General features: G+C 38.3%; 1 protein-coding gene across 1 annotated transcript in view; it reads right to left on the reverse strand.

Moving 5' to 3' along the window:
• Positions 1-2,583: 2,583 nt before the first annotated feature.
• The window catches only part of CAT (catalase), a 32,510-nt gene continuing 13,275 nt past the window's right edge, over positions 2,584-21,818 (reverse strand). Inside the window, exons 2-13 of the mRNA XM_074148703.1 lie at positions 17,862-18,033; positions 16,710-16,820; positions 15,149-15,279; positions 14,189-14,293; positions 13,008-13,133; positions 11,527-11,718; positions 10,440-10,592; positions 9,203-9,341; positions 7,706-7,836; positions 6,995-7,102; positions 6,319-6,405; positions 2,584-5,013 (exon numbers count right to left, since the gene is read on the reverse strand). Coding sequence (XP_074004804.1) covers positions 4,948-5,013; positions 6,319-6,405; positions 6,995-7,102; positions 7,706-7,836; positions 9,203-9,341; positions 10,440-10,592; positions 11,527-11,718; positions 13,008-13,133; positions 14,189-14,293; positions 15,149-15,279; positions 16,710-16,820; positions 17,862-18,033 — 1,521 coding nt within the window. The 3' untranslated portion in view covers positions 2,584-4,947. The remainder of the gene's footprint in view (positions 5,014-6,318; positions 6,406-6,994; positions 7,103-7,705; positions 7,837-9,202; positions 9,342-10,439; positions 10,593-11,526; positions 11,719-13,007; positions 13,134-14,188; positions 14,294-15,148; positions 15,280-16,709; positions 16,821-17,861; positions 18,034-21,818) is intronic.

Genomic DNA, 21,818 nt, shown 5'->3' on the forward strand with positions numbered 1-21,818 from the left:
TGCAAACATAGGGCTTTTTCAGGAATCTTCTTCGTGATCCATCCCCACAACTGAAGTCATCCTGATCTAGAAGAGTTCCTCAGAACTTCTCAGAAAGGAGAAGTTTTCATAAGAAACGTACGCTGATGTTTCCTTAACAGGACAGAAGAGAAGAGAGACATGATGGATGCTTTGCAGGTATCTTAAACAGCTATTTGTGAGACGATGGCACAGCACAGATTATAAACGTCGTTAGCTCTTCATCTGGATTCAAGAGCTAAGTGGGAACACAGCAACTACTGACAGAAACCACAAATCTGGCAAAATTGCCTTTATTCCATTTACCATCAAACCAGAGCCTTAGTTCTTTTCCCAGTTCTGTCCAAAATGACCTTATGCAACTACTTAAGCCACAGCGTCGGCTGAGTCAAGGCTAAGCTCAAGTCCAGCTTTGCATGTCACGACCTGTGTCACAGTCACGCAACTGTGAGCCCAAACATTGGTTCAGATTAAGTTCTGCAATATTGCCCTAGGAGGAAAGGTCAAGCTTTTCCATGCACCTTCATGTAGCCTACTATCAACAAGAGATAAGAACACGCAATGTTATCACTGGCTCAATCCACTTCCGAAGCACCGGTTTGAGGCCTCAAGTCCCACAGCAAACAAAACTCAAAACTGCAGAAAGAATCACGGACTGGTTTGGGTTGGAAAGGGCCTTTAAAGGCCATCTAGTCCAATTTATTTAATGGATACCAAAGTCAAAGTCAAGGACACCAACACGCTTCTCAGAAGACAATTTCCCTCAAAGGCAAGGAGCTAGCTGGTTTCAAGAGAGGAATTCAGGGCTAACTTTTCCCAACATACTTAAACTGTAACTATCTGATCCAAATCTACCTCACCCTTTTTCCCTGGGAGAAAGATTTAGCAACTCCATACACTCACCTATCTCCCGGCACAGCCCACTTCAAAAAATGTCCACTGAGACTCCGCAATCTGCTGCCGCTTTTGGCTACACGAGTCCAGTTTGGAAAAGGGAAAGCAACCTAGGAATAAAAAGGGAAGACCCATGAGAAGGAGAGGTATTTCTGGGAGAAACTGTCATTTCCAAAACATAAGTTTCAAATTCACTCCCAATTCTACTGTTAGTGATGTGCATCTAAAATAAAACAGTAATAGGAAGATGTTGAGCAACGCCCCTTTACTCATAAGTGAAAATTGCATTGCAACAACCCGTCAAAGGAACATTTGATTTTACTTGAGCAGAACAAAGTGAAAACACAAGCGAGACTGTGTCATGTCATGTAAACAGTCTTGTAATTCTCACACTGAGGAGCCATAAATGGATTCATCATCTTGTTTATTTGAAGAAACAGCATCATTGTTCTTCCAGGGTTGCCTCACCCTCTCAGCACCTTTGGAAAAAGCCAAGTTTTACTGTACAATACTTGTCATGCTCAGTTTAGCAGCGCAGAACATGGGTCAGTCTTTTAAGTACTGAAATTGTGAGTTTTCAAAACAAATGTAGCTGCAGAAAGTACATACTGCCTGCCCAGCCCATTCTAGGTCTTCTCAATGTCACTGTGCAAGATGTTTCTTCTCTTCCCCATTCCTTAGTGCTCAATTTGCTTGACTTGACACCAACCAAACTTCAGTCCACCATCTACTCTAAACTAGTCTAACTCACAGTAGAATTTATTAACAATACTCATTTATGGGCACGGTTGGATAAAGGCCACCTGGACAAAGTTCATAAAATAGCTGTTTGTTAAACACTCTCCTAAAGCCTCCACAAATTCATGGCACAGTGCCCTTCCCACCACACGGTCAGTTGGTGCACTTACCCACTGATTTCTGAAGGTAACCTTACAGTGTACAACGAGGCATGAGGCACACGGTTCCCTACCTGGGAAAGAAAAAGTAGGGATTTAGGAACAAGTAGGAAGAAAAGCAGAACTGAACAGTTGGGTATCTCTGGCCTGAGAGCTTTTTGAAAGGCTAGTTTTGAGACACAATTCAAGTGCTGTATTTCAGCTTTACACACAAACTATTAAGAACTGTCCTTCACTAAAATTTGAGTGAACTGTGATGAGAAACTAGACAACTTTGTGACACTACTGTAAATTGCCACCAAAGTTTTTAGATAAAAAATAACAACAGGTTCTTCAGGAAATAGGGGCTAAAATAAGGTATCATCAACAAAACTCACAGTAAGCAGGACTGCAAATTCTTCCCGTTCGTATGGTGCAATCACAGGCACTGCTGTACCACAGACATGAGCAGCTTTCCCTTTTCTGAAGGCCAAGGAAATTAAAGAAAAGGTTCCTGGTAAGTAATTTCACATATCACAGCTGAGCAGAATTTAGTGCTTGGCCCCTACACATGAAGTCCAAGCTCCAGCCTTGAATCCAAGGCTTTTGTTGGCATCCAGGGCTTGTGCAGGACAAATTACTAAGTTCTGAAATAGATACCAATTACACAGAACTTCAACAGCTTCTGCATGATCTATAAATAAATAAATAAATAAATCAGATGAAGGTATGATCTTCCTAGATTAAAATAAACTATTTTAGTTAATTACACAGAAAACAGACAACATGACACCGAGAGATTTCTAAATTCAGTTTTATTTCAGAAATAAGAGGAAGACAATATAATTCATTTAGCAGACACAACCAAAATTAAAGATTAAGCCCTGGTTAGTCTTTTCCAAAACTCATTAGGATTCTATGTTCCAGCAAGAAATACTCCCACCCAATGGGTACCCTCCCAAATACTCCCAATTCATGTAGCTCCTTCAGCTCCCACCTGCCTCATCAGGTAAAAATCCAAATGAATTCCAGGACAGAGCAGGTTATCAGTTCATATTATTTTACTGCATCTGTATCACAGCTAATTTTTCACAATAGGTTAGTCGATAAATGAGTTGAAGAAGCAGATTCCTACAATTTAATGGAACAGCACTTAACATCTACTCTTCTTTATCTGCCATCACTTCTTGAAATGCCAATTCACATTTAAAGGCCAAACCAAGAAGTACTATTCAAAATGCAACTCAAGACAGACCCAGAAATTCACTGAATATTGAAAAAAAAAAACAAAAACAAACCCTGCAACGATTTGAAATTCGTATAATATTTGCTTAAGAGCTAGTGGCTGGGCTCTGAAATCCTTTGTATCATCATTCATGCTTTTTCCAATCCAAATGCTAATGAGGCAGTATCAGCAGGAAAAAAAAGGAAAGCAAATAATTCAAACGAGGGATAATGCTGCGCAACCAGGATCTGGACTAATTACACATACACACTGATCTTTCTCAGTGGCAAGAGAAGAGGAAGAAGTAACAGGCAAAGCAGTTATTAGAACCTGCCAGGACTCCAGATGTGTGGTGAATTGCCTGATCCTACTGAGCACACTCCTGAAGCTGTTTTGGTCTGTTGGGACTAACTTCAATGTCCAACAGATATGACAGACTTTTATTCCAAGCTTCCAACAGTCAGCCTGGACCCCAATTACTCCGTAACCGGGTTAACACATTGCAAATAATTATCTAAGAAAAAATACGAGGTGGGATTTCAGCCCTTATAAAAAGTTAGTCTTGGTTTTGTTGTGTCCTTGTATAATAAAGCATCCAGTTGGTGACAACATGCTTTCTTAGGTGGCCACTTCTCATAGTCAAAGGTAAGTCCAGAAATTCCATAACTACATTTAACTACTGCTCTAAGTTCTCAAATATAAATATTTTCATTTTATGCCAATGAGTAAAGCCTGATTGAAGATTATACCCCAAGACTGAAGATGAGAAAAATATCACTAAGCTAAAGAAACTCCTCTGGATCTAAGGAATAATAATAATAGGGAACACCTTTCTATCCAAAGGGTTCCAAGATCTTTTGCACTGATTAAATTGCAAATACCAGGCAACATTACAAAATGCCTAAAATCAAGGTTTATAGATACATCTGACTATAGAAACCCACATTCAAACATGCCACTTCAATTAGAAGTCTAACTCTGAAAACCAGCTCTGGCTTGATCAATAGATAGCGTTCCCAGATTACGGCAGTAAAATAACAGAATTTCAGGAACCACTGGGAAGAGTTTTGAAAGAGCCTGAGATTGAGTTTGGCCAAGATACAAATATTCATGCATTTGGAGGTTAATTTCTCAGACACTCAGAAAATTAATATTTTTTTCATTTAAATTCTTACAGACTGAAAGAACAATTTCCTCCCCCCCAGGACCTGTAATATGTAATCAATTTAGTTGCAAAGTGTATATAATAAGAAAATACCCTTTCCTATCTCCCTTAGGTAAGTTATATCCCAAACTAGCATTAGTAGGCAAAGATTTTCTTAAAACATATATTGGGAATAAAATTTACATATATTGAGATTAAACTTACTAGTTAGCTTCATTTCAATCACACAGAAAGAAACATAACCAACATTTTACTCAAATCACTGCGTATCATTTTACCTCTGTACGGCCAAAAGTGAAATTCAAAGAAACTGTCTACAAATAGATAACTATTTTATTAGAAATATCAAGCAACTTCAACTTTTTAACATGGACAGGTTTATCCGTAAGGATAATCACAGTGTCATTATAGAAGTTCTACTGTGTGATTTAGCCAGGAAAGTTTTACAATAAAAAAAAAAAAAGAAACATTATTTTGATTAAACTTGTACTTGCTTCTAGAAATGAAGACAATTTTAAATCATTAACATGTTGTGCTTTTAAGGAAATTGTCAACAAGCAGTAAAGCACTAGTGTTGAAAGGCACTAGGACTGTTAGTTTGTGTTACCTAGTTTCCAATACAGATACAGGCACTCGAAAGCTTAGCAAATCAAGGCTGTAAAACACTTCTAGATTTGTGCGGAAGTCTGCTACATTCATTAACACCTTCAACAGGTTGTCCTGCAGTTGTAAGGACGGAAAACTCAGAGAGTCAATCTCTGCAGCACGCTTTACAAGTTGGATCTTTCTTTGGCAGACATACGAGATGTGGACTGTGTATATGTCCGAATCACATCCTAAAAATAATTAAAAAAAGAAATAATTCAGCGCAAGTCCCATTAAAAGCAGTTAGGCGAGTTTCAGAAAAAAAAACCAGTACTTGAAGCAACAATGTTGTTATTCTGTGTAGCAAGCACTGAGCCCAGGAAAAGCTACGGAAATGTTTCATTACCATTAGAGGGTAATTATTTGGGCTGAAGAATCAGCCTTAACCCATCTCATGTACAGTTATCTTCCAGAAGCCTTACAAAAACCCAACTGAAACAAAACAATTGTCCATCATTGGTTAATCAACATTTAATTAAATATAATTAGAGTGCTGTTTCCTCATTTTGTAATTCTACATGCACTGACTCCTGCCCTTGTAGACAACACCAAGCTGAGTGGTGCAGTTGACACACCTGGCTCAAGAATTGGGCCCATGTGAACATCATGAGGTTCAACAAGCCCAAGTGCAGGGTCCTGAACCTGGGTTTGGGCAACCCCTGGTACCAGCACAGGCTGGGGGATGAAGGGATGGAAAGCAGCCCTGAGGAGGACGACTTGGGGGTACTTCTGGGTGAAAAGCTGGCCATGAGCCGACAATACGTGCTTACAGCCCAGAAAGACCCCTGCATCCTGGGCTGCATCCCCAGCAGCGTGGCCAGCAGGGCAAGGGGGGGGGATTCTCTCACTCTGTTCTGGGGAGACCCCCCTGCAGTGCTGCCTCCAGCTCTGGGGCCACCAACATCAGAAGGACATGGACCTGTTGGAGTGGGGCCAGAGGAGGCCACGGAGGTGCTGGGAGGGCTGGGGCCCCTCTGCTGTGAGGACAGGCTGAGAGAGTTGGGGGGAGTTCAGCCTGGAGAAGAGAAGGCTCCGGGGAGACCTTCGAGCCCCTTCCAGTCCCTAAAGGAGCTCCAGGAAAGACAAGGACAAACTTTTTAGCAGAGCCTGTAGTGATAAGACAAGGGGTAATGGCTTTAAACTAAACCAGGGAAGATTTAGACTAGATATCAGGAAAAATTCTTATTTTTTCACTCTGAGGGTGGTGAGACCCTGGCACAGGTTGGCCAGAGAGGTGCTAGATGCCCCATCCCTGGAAACATTCAAGGTCAGGTTCGACTGGGCTCTGAGAAACCTGATCTAGTTGAAGATGTCCCTGCTCATGGCAGGGGAGGTGGACTAGATGGCCTTTAAACTTCCCATCCCACCCAAACTATTTCTATGATTCTATCATTTAAACTAAATGGGAATCCATAACAATTTCTCACTTTTGGGGGTTTTCAAAAGAAGCTAATTCACAGCCACTCAAAATTCAAACACAGAAATCATTAGCATACCTTTTTCCCACTGTCAGCGTTGTATTTGTCCAGCAAAGCCTGAATTCGGGCACCATAGTCAGGATGAACATCAGTGAAGTTTTTCACCTGAACAGGAGGATAGAACAGAAAAGGCAACAAGATTTTTTTCTTCACTTCAAAAGGTACACATTTTCTCCTCTGTGATCTACAAGCAGTAGATATCAGAAGGAAAAAAAGGACGATGAAAACTCTTTTCCAAAAGTTTAATTCTGACCAGTCAGAAAGGAACTATGGACATCTTCAAATACTACTTCTATTATCTCACATAGAGCTCTTTCATGATTTAAACAAAGTTCCACTGGGAAGTATAAAAAGATCCAATCCCTCCCTGGCCTTCACTGCCTTCTCCTTGTTTAAAGCAAACCATTACACTGGAGTCACCTGATTTTTGAAACACCATCCTTGATGTTCAACATCAATCCCATTCTTCCCAACAGGAAAAAGTTACTTTAACATGTTATACATTATTTATATTATGTAAATACAAGCATATTTAAGTGTTCTGTATCGATAATTGCTGCATAAGAAAAATCTAGAAGTTGCCTGCTTAGAGAAGAATTTCTGATATTCCCTTCCACAAGGATATTGCTATTTTGACAGAGAGACAGACTGCGAGAAAACCTGGGATAATGAGCAAAGGCTAAAAACCACTTACAGCTCTCTTCTGAATGAAGAGTTGTGCGTCTTTAAGATGATCAGCAATATTTTTGCACAGCCTTTGGCGTTCATCCTCCTTCAGCACTTTGGTATAGAATTCTCGCACCTTATGATTAGAAACAGAGTTTTATTTTAAAATTCCCAAGAGCAAGTCATTCTACCTGTAGCAGCCAAAAATACCTATTAGATTCTTAGGATACATTATTACTGAAAAAGAATACTTTTCACTATTACTAGTCAGGCAACACTTAAAAGACAACCAATTTGTGGGGGGTTTTGGCAAACCTGGTAACAACTCTATGTCTAGCTTGGAATAACTGTTATTTATTGAATTAATGAAAACAAATATTGCTGTTGGGGTCCAATTCAGGAATTGATGATCATGACATTACATAAATACTCCAGCTTGGATATCTGCAGACACCAACTGCAAGACAACAAAGTCACAACCTCTAGATATCCGTGCCCAGAATATGAATGGCAAAGGTCTGTGAGAATTCACTAACTGTCCAATTAGCAAAAATTCAAGTTACTCATGACATTAAGCTGTATAGAGATTTTCCAAGCTGTCACAAGAGCTGAACTTCAGGTTAGCCCAGATGCTTCAAAAGAGAAGTCATGTTTGACTGATTCCTATTAATATTCTCTAAACTCGTCCTATACACTCATCTATATAATAAACAATATAAAGGCATTTCATATATCATACCTGAGTCACATTATCTTCGTTTGCACTATTGAAGCGCTGCACATCTCCCGAAACGTACACGCGGCATTCCTTTAACACGGGCTGATCTTCCGGACCAGTAAAACTATTTGGATAATAGTTTGGGGCACCACCTGAAGACAAAGAAACAAAAAACCTCAGTCAGACACCAGCTTCCGCAGATGAAGTCAGAAGACAGGAAGCGTTCTTCACCTAGAAGAACCTAAAACAATTACCCAGTTATGATTCACTTCAGTAAAAAACAGTTGTCAGTATTTTTCTGTCAACATAGAGCTCAGCATCAGGAGTTGTGTCTTCAAGCCAGTACTTAACAGCACTTACTACAAACAATTTCAATAGCTTGGGGGGGAAAAATTGATTTGTTTCAGATAGAAGGAGGTCTGGCCACTCACAGCAACATTGCTTAGACAATTTTAATAGACAAAGTCTTGGAAGCTGTTAGAAGTTTTACTCCAAGGCAGCATAAAAAACACTTTCATATGTATATTTGAAGTACTACCAATCTTAACCATGGAGGGGGTTTATTTTAAACACATAATGAGCTTAAAGAACTGCACAAAAATAAACTTATCTCTTCTTGGACAGAAGTAGCTGTTTTTAAGTTCCCATTTTACAAATACTTCCCTCTCCTCCCTCAGCAAGTATTAGAATTCATAGCCCAGAGCAACACAGCACTTTTGGCACAAGGCACAGCTTCAGCATATCCTTGTTCACTCCCAGGTGTAAGACAGTCACTATTGGACAAACGTTGACAGAACGGAGACACTTGAATAGAGGCGATGTTAAAGCTCCGGTTTTGGCATTTATACTCTTGCCTTTCGCAATCTCTTGGAAATGAGACAGCAAAGCACTTCAAAGTGGACCAAGTATACGAAAGTCACTCTTTTAAATTTAAAAAATACAAATACAGATTTCTGAAGGACATTTAGTCCACCTTGTATTTTTAGATTAGATTTTTGCCTAGAAGTAGAAACAAAGAGGTAGTAATTAACATCTGTGAAACCATTTCTCTTGCATATTTCATTTTAAATAATTAGTATCTCACAACTTCTTTCAATAAAGTCCACTTTAACAAGCATGTTTCGAGAAGTCTTTAAAGGAACATGAACTAGGGACGTGAATGAATTTGTTTGACTGGGGGTGTTGTCCTGCAACACCCCCTTTCTCTTAAAGGCCTACTTGTAAGTTTTTAAAATACATCTTAAGCTTCACTTGTTTTTTTTTTTTTTCACACTTTGAAACAAACTCCCCACCCCCTGTCCAAACATCCAAAGTTACACAGTGATGTCTGAGCTGGGGGAAGCCGCAAAAGACACTAAATGGTTGAGGAAAAAAAGTAGCATTTCTTACAGTATAATAAGTTAGCAATATTGAAAAACCACATCTGTTTAGGAAGTATCTTAAATCCCCTGTGAACAGAAAAGAATTCTGCACTACACGCATAAGTATCATTATATTCCAAGTTATTTTCATTACTACCTTGGTTGTCAGTAACGCACATTGGTCCATCCCTCTGGTAATTGGCCACACGAGTTCTGAAGGGGCAGTTCACGGGAATTTGTAGGTAGTTGGGTCCCAGACGGTGTCTGTGAGTGTCAGGGTATGAAAAAAGACGACCCTAAAACATTTATCACAAAGATTAACTACTACTTGCTGAAAGAGATTACTTAAGTGCTATATGCCAATTCAGAGCACTATACATTAAATTGCAAAAGGGAGAGGACTGTTTCCTTTCCATATAATTTAAAGTATGTCAGGAACATAGGTCCAAAGTGACACTCGACCACAAACTGTGCTGGAAGAGCAGTGAAGAACAACAGGTTGAGTTGCATTTATGCAGCTTGGGTATTTCCTACCAATTTCAGAATGCTGTATGTATTCTTAAGCAGGAAAATGGTTACACACGTAGAGATGAGAGTGCCTTGTAACGGTGCTAAATGTTTCCTAAGGAATAATATAATATTTTCCTACTTATTTTCAACCTTAGATTTAAAAATTGATTACATCTGAAATATGGTAGTCCCTTGTTTATGTGCTGAACTGTATCTGAAGCAGTTCTAGTAACATCTGGAAGCCAAAAAGACTGATCCTGACCATGAAGTTTGGGGAAGCAAAGAGAGGCCAAACTCTCCAACTACCTTCTTGTTTCCATGGATGTAATTTGAAACAACAACATGCCAACATCCATGACTCTGCAGACGTTATAGTTTGCTGCAGCCAGTCTTAATGGGTATTTTGACCTGTAAGAAATCTGCTACTACTTTTAAAGAATAGTCTTGCAGTTTGTATCAGGGATTAGTTATATGTGTATTTTAGAGCATTTGAAGTCCACCTCACACTCCTAAAAGTTTATAATTCTAAGATATACTATAAAAGCATGAATAAATATGGATTGCTGCTATGATTTTATCCCCTACTTCTTGCCAGACTGACAGATTTACCCATCAGCTGACAGTTGTTGTATATGCCCTCTAAATTTGAGATTTTCTGTTCCTTTAGTGCTTTCCCATTCTTTTCATATTTAAATTTCGGATGAGCACATCAAAAGGCGATGATTAAAAACAATCACCACAAAAAACAAATTAAGAAAATAAATCAGTTGCTTTCCATGCATCAGGTTTGCTGCTGCTACACAAACAGGGACAGGAAAGTTTTCACAAACAGCAAAGCAAACGTAATGCTCTTCAGGTAAAATCTTCTGTGCGTCGTAGTTTACCTGCAGCATTTTATCAGGGCTAGGCTCAATGCCAGGAGGCATGTTGCTGGGATCATAGGCCATCTGTTCTACTTCTGCAAAGTAATTGACAGGATTCCTGTTCAAGACAAGCTTTCCCACAGGGATGAGGGGGTAGTCACCATGAGGCCAAATCTGTAAGACATAACAAACATACATTAAAAAAAACATCAACATTATTAAAGGATCGTGCAGCTTAAATAATTACAAAGCAGCATTTGCCCAACTTAAGTCTTGACTGAGAAAATACATTACTGAAGTTATTTTTTTGCTAACAAACATTTTGAGAAATGTCTTATCTTAAGAAGTCTTTTGCAATCAGAGTACTAATTCAATTTGTTTCATCATCCCAGGATAATCTCAGCACCTGACTACTTAAATGAAATACCCACAGGCACTTGAAAAACTGCCTAGGAAGGCACTATCGCAGGTGGAACTGGAAGCGTGATTGTTTTCAGCCACTTCAAAATGCAACCAGCTTAACTAGGCTTTTATTTGTCATCTTAGCCTGGACTTTCAAGTTCATGCATCTTCAGCCATTTTGGGAGAGCGATATTAGAGGAGAAAAAAAAAAAGTGAAACAAGTTCACTTTAGTATCTTTCAACAAGACATTCCCTGGAACAGCAGTTGGAAGTCTGACAAAAATCAGATGAACTGTCAGAAGCTGTTATCAACAACACTTAAAACCAGTGAGCTCAGGGTGTGACTGTACGATCCCAGATCACACTTTGGAAATGCAGAGCAGTTGTAATCTACTGGCCTGAAATCAAGCCCTATCCATATTTCACCGAGGAAGAGTAACATCAGATATAACATCAATATAATTTCATTACCAGAACTTCTGACTCATCACAACCATATAATGAAGAGTACACTTTCAAAATACAAGGGAAGAATAAAAGGACAGACTTAAATTTATTGACAGGGACTAGTAACTACTAGTAGCTATTCCATGGAACCATTACACTTTTTTATAGATAAGCTCAATTCTGGCATTTACCACATTTTGATCTCAGGACCTTTCTTAAACTAGTTGAAATTGAACTTTCACAACAGTATCAAAGATACCTTAGTTAAATCAAAAGGATTAAATGGAAACTTCTCTGCTTCTTCGAATGTCATAACTTGAATGTAGAAAGACCACGATGGATAGTCCCCTGTGGCAATGGCATTGTAAAGATCACGGATTCCATAATCAGGATCAGTAGAAGCCAATCTTCCTGCTTCTTCAACAGAGAGATTTTTGATGCCCTGGTCAGTCTAAAAGCAATAAAAGCAGTTACAACATGCAGACAGTATTACAGAAATCATTAATAAGAATGTGCTTTAACAAGACTTAGAATCGAAGTAGAATTGTCCATCTTCCAATCTCCAATAATTTGAGTTCAGAATAACAGTATGTTCAGCAGTTCCCATCCAGATAAAAATTAGTTCTCCAATAAAAGTGGAATAAATATGTAATGCTATACCACAGAACACAAGGTATCATATGAAAGTATGATCCCTGCAGCACATCCAGAAAAGCTATTTCCCCTCTCCCCTTACAGGACGTGGTGTTCCTCTACTGTCCCATCATCCCACCTTTTCCTACAAGACACGTGCCAACACAAAGTGATAAAATGGTTGCAACCCTCTGGGCTGAAAGTTCTGGATTCTACATGAATCTGAATTACCACCTCCCCACCTCTATTCATGACATCTTTAGCACTAACTAAAATCTCATTTTAATAAGCTTTTGACAACTCAAAGCTGCTATACAGCCCCTCTTAGTTTAACATAATGGTTTTCAAAGTGTTGCTTCAAAGGTAGACGTCCAATTAGGTAAGAAGCTAATGTTGTCTTTAAAACCTTGAAGGGAAGCTGTTTTCAGGTGAGATATGCTGGAAGCTGCTTTCTCACAGAAGTGTGGAAGTTCTGTGAGCTTCAGCGCTCTTGTAAACAGAGTTTCTATATTTTGACAACCAGTTGAGTCTATCTTAAAAATACTTGATCAATGCAGGTCATATCCAGAAGATAAATGGGAACAAAAGCCAGATCCAGACTGAGAGAACTTTTACCTGAAGCAGAAGCTGTTGACTCCGAACTACTGTGTAGCCATGAACATGAAACAGGAAGATACACACTGAATAAAACACTTTTCCAAAGGGCTAAAGGATTCTGGCATCTGCACTGAATGACAGCAAGGGAGTCTGATAGGAAGCACGAGGCTAAAATGCAATAAGGTGACCCAGGAGCTCAGAGTTCACCACACGAGTAGACGAAGTTCTCCAATAACAAGAGACAGCTCCCCAAAGAAGAGTTTTTCCATAGTTCAGTAAATACCTACTGTGTCATAGCAGGAAAAATTATGTTGACCATATTTGTTAAAGGCATGGAACTGATATAGGAAAAAAAACCACACCTTTTTGATTGAGCCTATGCACTAATAAATCTTTTCTGAATGAAACTTGAAAAGTCACAGAACATTTTTACACAGTCTATTTAAACTGATTTTTATCCAATATGATGCATACTTCCAATAGAGAACTGGAAAAAAATATAATCAATACCTTCACATGGAATTTGCAATAAACCGCTCTTCCACTAGCGTTCACCAGTTTAAACGTATGAGATCCGTATCCATTCATGTGGCGATAGCCATCAGGAATGCCACGATCACTGAACAAGAAAGACACCTAAAGAGAAGGATCAAACAATGTTAATGAACTCACCAGTTCAAGGATAAGACGATCATTCAAGACAAAATTCATTTATTGCATTAATCTGCATTACTGGAAGCTATCTTAGTGTTATTAATTCCTTGAGGAATTTCTAGGTTAAGTTCTAAGAGTGTTAATGAAATAAGACTGCTTTGGTTCTGCAGAAAAAACAATTGTGAATTAAACTTATGTGAAGTTTTATGCCCACATTAAATATTTGGTGAAGTACGAGGCATTAATCCAGTAATAATGTTATTATTTCCCCTATAAGCACAGAGCAGGTAAGCATGGATAATTTAAGTTACAAATATAAATGAGGTGTTTTCCCAGGTTAAAAACAAAAATCTGAAAACTGAAGTCCTTAACAACAGTTCATCAAAGCCTTCAAGCAGTAAACATAGCACCAGGCAAACATAATAAACCTAAAGAAAAGCAGCTTTTTTGGTATCACAAACAATGCTTGTGGTACTTCTTTTTCTAATTTTTGTAATTACTGGAAGGTTTCTGTATGAACCCATTTTTTTAAAAAAGAAAATACAACTGCATTTTTAATTTTATATTAACTTTTTTGCATAACATTCTTAGATACAAATACGTTGCAGAGTAATTATAACGCACTGTGAATTCTAGTCATTTTTGGAGTTGATCTAGTGTGCTACATAATATACAGCTTTAAATAAACTCATGTGATAGATTACTTTCCCAGTATTTTACTGTCCTTTAACAGTTTGCCATTCACCAGTACCTCCACTGCTTTAGCATTAGAAAACTTAGCAACTTCCCCTTCATCCCTATACAAAATATGATTAGGAAAACAGAAGAATCCCACCCATTTCATAGAGTCATTAAAAGAAAAGAGCTAGATACACGTATTAATAGCCTTAAAAGTTATCGTTGGCCTTTCAGCTTTACCGTTCCTAAAAGACTATGTAGGCTTCTAGAAAAAACACGGAAAAGAGACAGTTAAAAATACATGCTGTCATAACATCATTTTCTTAATCATACAAAATAAAGTAAAAGGAGAACCTTACTTGATGCAAAGACTCAGGACGAAGACTCCAGAAGTCCCACATCATGTCAGGATCCCTCAAGTGAGTCTGAGGGTTCCTCTTTTGGCTATGGATGAAGGACGGAAACTAATTTGTCCAGAAATGGAGGAGAGAGGAAGAAAGGGGGGAAAAAAAGAGTTCTGTAAAACCTCAAAATTATATGGGATACGTGGCAAATACTACGCAACTCCTGGTACAAACCAAGACAAACAATTTTTACAATACGCTTAACTATGAAAGGAACAACACACCAAAAGATAAGACAAACGTAAAATCACTGAAAAAAACCTTCTATTATCACACACCTCACACACCTCTTGCAACCAAATTCATTACCCTAATTTTACTGGTCTGTGAAAGTGAAACATTTACAATTAGGATAAACGGGCTGTTCAAAGTTAACAAATGTTTTCATTTTGTGACTGATAAAGCAAGAGCAAAATCTTCTCAAATTTGTATATGTGAACTTTACCGAATCTCCGACTCCTAAATGAATACAGAGATACTATGAAGCATCTGTGCATAACTCCTCTACTCAAGGAAATCTCCTCCACTTACAAAGCTATGTGAAAACTTACAATAAAAGAAAAAAAAAATCAGATTTAATAAAAAGAATTTGCAAGCAGCATTTAAGGTGAAAAGGCTTTCTCCCCTCTCCTCCCAGTAGACTCAGAATGAAAAAAAAAAGCCATCTACAGAGTAAAATACCAAATTTGAACACAACTAAATGTGTACTATTTGTGGTATGAAACCACATAAGTAATCAAGCATTCGTTCTTAAGTTTTTTTTTAATAACACCTTTTCAAGTCAAAAGTGTTTGGACAATCTAAAAAGCAAGTGTGTGAAAACAACAGCTTTTGCTTCTCAGTGAAGCATGAACAAGATGTGAACAAACTTTTAGACTCTTTCACAAAGTCCCCTCACCTTTAGTGCTTACTCACCAACATTGCGTCCCGAATAAAGAAGATGGGAGTATTATTTCCCACAAGATCCCAGTTACCCTCTTCCGTATAGAACTTCATTGCAAAACCTCGAGGGTCACGCACGGTATCAGCTGAGCCAGATTCTCCAGCTTGAAGAAACACATGAACATATAGAAGTGTTATGATAGGAAAGGCATACAGACCATTAAGCATAAACACACAGAACTTGAAAATATGCCATAAAAATCCTAAAAGGGTGGGGTTTATTAATTTAAGTCTTTTCTAAACCAAGGAATTTCTGGCATATTTTCAACAACACTTCAGGCACTGAAAGTTTCCAAAGCGTGAACAGACACCCACCCAAGCATTTGGGCCATAGTTACAAGAAGGAAAACACAAGTATATGCACTTGAACCAACTAAGAGCGGAATTTGCACTACCACTACCAGAGACAACATCAGATTATAAGGCTGAATCGGCTAAAACACACACTAGTTTCTGTGCATCAAAACCCAGCATGAAAGCTTTCATTTGGAAGGTAGCAATCTAAATAGCACGCTTAATAAAGAGGAAAGTTATTATAGAAAAGTTATAACCCTTTTAATTCCCCTCCTGCTTTATCCAAAACAGTCCTTTCAATACATAACTTTATAACAGAGCAGAAATGTTCCAGAAGTATTCAGGAAGAGCAAACACTAAACATCATGGGGAAATAACAAAGATACCCTTTCTCTCATTCAAAAAAAGGTGTACTGCAGAACAGCCAGGAAGAAACATGTTCAAACAGAGCAGGGAAAAGAAAGGTAATGCTGCAGGAACCCACTTCAGCACACAGTCCACAGATCAAACTCAGCTGCACATCTGTCCATATACATGGAATGTATAACGTTCCACGACTCCTTAAGTTTTGGTGACAGGGAAAAGGTAGCAGGTCTAAAGCAGCAGATCCCTGAGCCTTGTTGGACTACTTTCTCTCCAATACTACTTCTAAAACTGACTCATTTGTTTTTCTTTCCTATTAAATACAGATAGAGTAATAACACAAATTTTGAAAGATCATTTTTCTATCAGACAAGCTATCAATGCTAATGCGTGTTTTAACTAGCATCACTTAAGATTTTGCTAGTTTATGCATTCAGCTCTTTAAGAAGTAAGTTTGTTCATGGAAGATTGTTTATTCTTCTTTGCCTAGTACTTACTTTACAGCATTCATCCCCAAAACATTCCTATAGCATAAAAAATTACAGGTATTTAACTTCCAAGTGTTAAACGGCAGCACCCAAGTGTTGATTCCGATCCATCCAGAAACAAAGCAAACTTTCTGTCAGAAAAGAAAATAGCTCAGACTATCCTTTCTCTCACATTCCAGAGGGAAAAAGGTCTACAGAGAGTTCTGGCAGAAAGATGTAGAAGCTGCTTAAGGCCTAATAATTTAAATGAAAATTCACAAAAGAGGAACTAGTTGACAGAAAGGATTTCAAACTATCTTAAGTACGTTAAGTGTTCCATCTTCACACACTGCTATCAGTGTAACTGTGGTACACACGTAAGGAGACACACAATAACTTTGGAGCCTTACCAACAGTGGAGAATCGTATCGCAATCGGAGTTCTTTTTCCAATGTGTTCAAACACTTTGGCCTTACAATACTGGGTAATGTCATGTGTGACTTCAAAATAGCCAAAAGCTCCTGAAAAAAAAAGTCATTTCAACATATCAGATCTAGATGCTTGCCTTCCATTCACAGCGTATCCGTTATTCCATTACGGTCCAACAAACAACTTTAAGTCAAAAAGAAACATGGAAATACAACAGTTTAAACAGAGTTTATACCTATGCACTAAACCGCTCAATTTACTTTCACAAAATGAAATTTACTTAACAAAACCTACTATTTGCACAGTGCTCACTCCCCCCTCCTTAACCGATTGCTAACAGTTCCCAACAGCAAAATAGAACTCATTTGTACTATGCAAAATAATGAACAGTAGCTTTTTGGATGCTCTTCTGCCAAGATTTGCATATTTACCTCAGAGCAAGACAAGTATTTCTTTAATCCTGATATGCGTTGCAGAATTTTTGGTCCACCTGTAAACTGGATGATGCAACAAAGCTCTTCCCACCCCCGCAGAGGAATTTTTCCCATGTACATTCCCATTATAACAGAATTCAGTTCCCTATTTTGTTCTTCTAAGGCAGTATGTAACAAAACCAAGATATATATCAGAGCTGCCACTTCTACCCTACTAAGACCAATAACAAATTTTAAAATTAGTTGGGTTTTTTACTTTTAATTTAAATATTAGACCATCATCTTGCTTAGGCAGACAGATACGCTGGATGACAAGGACAAGAATCTCTATCAAATAACATGCAAGCAGATATTAAAATGGAGATGGGTAAGTCTTCCCTTCCAGAGGAACGGGATGCTAGGGAGGAACAAACAGAGGAAGCAGAGATTGCAGCAAATACAGTAAAAAAAAAAAATAATTAAGGGCTATAACTACATTTTCTCTCAGTTTTTGGTTTGTTCCCACCCCCCAACAGTTTCTCAGTGCTTCAAGTTTTGGCATTGAGTTCTTTTAAATCAGGCCATACCACTGTTGTTGATATATAACCTACAATTAAGGCTAAGACAATGCAATTTATCTGTCACAATCTACGTGTTAACTCAAAAGCTTTTTAAAGTCTAACTCTACACAGAGGAAAAAGTAGGTGGTTTTAAACATACCTGCCCCTTTTGCATGCACAACTCTTTCAGGAATCCTCTCTCTGTCAAAATGAGCCATCTCATCAGTGAAAACAACATCTTGAACGAGAAGAGGTCCACGTGGCCCCACCGTCATAATATTGAGCTTATCCCCTACTGGGTTCCCAGCACCGGTGGTCAAGACATCTGGTTTCTGAAAGCGAGAGCCAGATAATTATCACACCACCAGAAATTTAAAACCCCTCAATATTTAAGCCACGCAACGTGCATGTCTGTTCAACCATTATGTGTCACAGGATGTATTAACAAGCATATAGCAAATGGCATGAGATTCTGGAACTAGTTAGAGAAAATATACACGTCTGATATTATCATCACAATACTATGTTTGGGGTTATTTAAGAAGAGGAGTTCAAGTCATGTATAATCCAAGAATGCTTTCCATAGTTCAGAAATATTACTTGTTAAGACTGTACATCTTGCTTCAAGAAAAATATGAAGTGTTAACTTTGAAACATGAGATAAGGTCCAGTTTGCTCCCCACTTCAACAACAGAGGATGGGAGGAGAGTGAGCTAGGAAAGGAATAGCTGCTGGAAATAAGGGAGAACAGAAAGGAAGAAGTTAATGTCAGTACAGGGATGGAGGGATTAGGAAAGAGCTATAGTCACACTGCATGAAGACTAGAAGGAGGTACCCACGATTACCATTGGTCTGGAGGAACTATATGGAAAATATTATAAGCAAGAACACCTGAGGATTCATCATTTTAGACTCTTGAACCATGGAAGGGCTAAGATTAACAAAAGCCCTAAAGAAGCTCTAGTGTCAATAAACGTCCTATCAAAAGGAGAGCAAACCAGAATATTTTAACTTTTTTTTGACTAACATCATTATTGTCTCTAAAGAAACTGCCCAAGACAGCCCATACTCATCCTTTTCCCCCTCCCTTCCGTACCAAGTTTAAGTTAACTATTCTCGTAGGCTACTTAGAGCTGCAGTAGCTTGTACAGTAGGAACAACCCTGTAGCTGAAAACAACCAGCCACTCCAAGTCAACTTCAAGAAACATCCGTTGTAACTCCATAGCACTGTAATGGAGCATACTCCCACCTTCTTAAGAAAAATCCCAATAGAAAAGACTTTATCTACATCAGATATGGGGTCATACACTCCCTAAGGTGACAGTCCTATGCTTTACCAGGACAACGTTTGCAAAGGACTCAGAACAGAAGTTAGTACAAAGGAAAAAAACAAGGGAAAAAAACTTCTCAACAGGATGAGCTCAAATATCTGAGTCACAGATTACGACCTTTTAACACTAAATCCACAGTTACGTGTTGCACTAAACTGACATACGCCCACATTGGCTCCGTATCCGTAGCATCCTACCCTCTTCCACCAGTAGCATCCACGCACCTGAACAATGGGAAATGCACCAGAATAAACTCACTCATCCCCACCCACCTAGTTCTCCTCCTTTTAAAGTTCTATAAAGGAAAAAGGATGGTGAAGAAAAGGAAAAAGTAACCCTTGATGAGAAGGCCTTGGTTATTTTATCAGCGACTTTATGGGGTTGCAACTCCCATACTGACGGTATAACTTTTGCTTTAAGTGTTTTAATTACTGTAAACAGGTAAAATTCCCATCTATATCTCATGGAAGAGTATATTGAATTGGACTAGCCTCCAGGTTGGGTTTTTATTTTTTTTCCCCCAAAAGGCAACCCACAAAGGCAGGGAAAAGAACAATTATTCACGTCTACACCCAGGGCTCTGGAGGAGGCAGAGTACACAGGGAGAGTTATACACACTTTTGTTGAACTCGGGTACATGGATAACCACACGAAAGACATTTGACAGGAGAACTGCATTTCCAATGTGTTCTTACTAATATGCAACACACGCTACTGTAGCTGGCTTGAATTCCCAAAATATCTAGGTTCTTTATTCTTCATTCACCACTCCATTAGCATAAAGCTATAAGCGTACATTCAACTCCTTAAGTATGATGAAATCCTAACCTATACTGAAATTTGTACAAACTTTTCAAAAAGACAATATATATCCCATTACACACAGGAACATAGTGTTCAGAAAGTTATGGGAAAGTTATCACTTCAGCTTTATTTAAAGCATTCTTAGGTCAAAGGAACATCTGCTAAAATCAAAACATTATCTATAGCTTGTCAAGGGAAATATGCAAGAGCAGAAACTGTTCTCAGTATAATTTTCACTGCTTATCACGTGTCTCCTACCTTATACTTTCCTCAATTTTAAATGAGCCAGAGAAAATTATTTCACCGCTCAATTTGAGAAATCACCTAGTCAGACCCCACGGGAAACTCCCCCATTCTCAGTCAGAGTTCAACTTCTTAAAATGCTATCCTAACATACAGATCCCACATAATCTAGCATCCTTAAATATGTATGCTTTATTATGTTTTAGCTAGTTTTTCCAGCTAAATTGCTAGTTTATCTTAAACTGGAAATCACTTAAATTGCCATTACAAACAAACTTTTTAAATTAGAATTTAATTTCATATATTAAAGTAGGTAGAAGGACACTACCATATTCAAGGAACATTAGGAAAAAGCTCATTCAGCCATTCCATGATTCAGTCTAGTAAGTGCAAAATACGCAACTTTAAGATATTCACCCAGCACAAATTCATGCAATTAATTAATCAGCTCATCATCCTGACATATTTTCTGTACTGAGGTATGAAAGCTACAAACAACCCATTCTAAGCCTCTGCTTTGAAGAGCCCTTTCTTAGAACACAGTACAGTCTGCGGAGGATGCGAATTAAAAATGTGATGTGTGAGCATTTTATATTGAACTTTTTGGTCAAGAAATTTTTTTCAGAGTTTGCTTAGGGAGAACTATGTCTCTTTTTTTTTTTTTTTTCTTCTCTTTTTTGACTCCAGGTTCCAGCACCACCAGTATTCTTCTTTTCTCTTCATTAGTTTTGCCAATTAAAAGTTTCAAGTTTCTCACAGCTAAAACCCAATGTATTAGTTTTCCTAATAATAAATTCATTGGGGTTTTTTTTTTTTGTATTGATGACTGTCATACTCATTTAAGACAGGCAAGCCCACTAAGTGACGAAAAAGAACAGATCCTACCAATGGCATCCTAAGCTTCTGCATTTTCCTCTCCAACCTCCTTGTGTTATCATTCGTTACAGACATTTCCGTCCTTCCCACATGTTCTACATACACACAGAGACTTCCACTTCATCCCCGCTCTGAGGCAGCCCGTGACACTGCTACACAAAAAATCCCGTGCAGAGCTTCAACACCATTTATGAATCCTGACTACTACAATTCTAAGAAAAGCAAACTTGGAGACTGGATTATATTGACTCTTTTTTAGCATGTGACATAGCTTTTAAGACCCCCTCCAGTCCATATAGTGACTTTTAAAAATCATTAATACTTATGTCATCTTGAAGCAGCGACCAACTTTCACTCAGTCCATTGAGATACACAAAAGTTACGTTGAATTAGTGGCTTGTTTATCCTGGAGTTCTTCATAAATTCTGAGAAGCCCAGTAGGTTTAACCATGGGACTATAATACGTATACCTACACCTATGACCTTGTCCTCCACAAAGTCCTTGCAAGTGCTTGGTAAAAGACAGAAGGAAAAAAAAAAAAAGTGAAATCTTAGTCTTAAGGAGACTTTTTGAGTCCTTTTGATTCATCTATGCCTTTATAATACCTTCCGTGTAATTACCTCAAGGGTAGAAAAAAACCTTGTGTATTATTTGTAAACTATGCACACAACAAAGGATATAGGTTTGTAGAGGTAACACAGCCCTTCTCAAACCAACGAAGAACTGTTTCAAAACAACTGTTGTCTGAAAACCACTTCTTTAATGCTAACATTTAAAACTACTAGAAGTAGTAGCTGAAACCACAAGCTTTTGGAACTAAACCTATCAAAAAATTTAACAGCTTTGTGGCTGTACAGTCTC

Source organism: Numenius arquata, chromosome 6 (assembly GCF_964106895.1).
Source record: "Numenius arquata chromosome 6, bNumArq3.hap1.1, whole genome shotgun sequence".
Classification (NCBI taxonomy): domain Eukaryota; kingdom Metazoa; phylum Chordata; class Aves; order Charadriiformes; family Scolopacidae; genus Numenius; species Numenius arquata.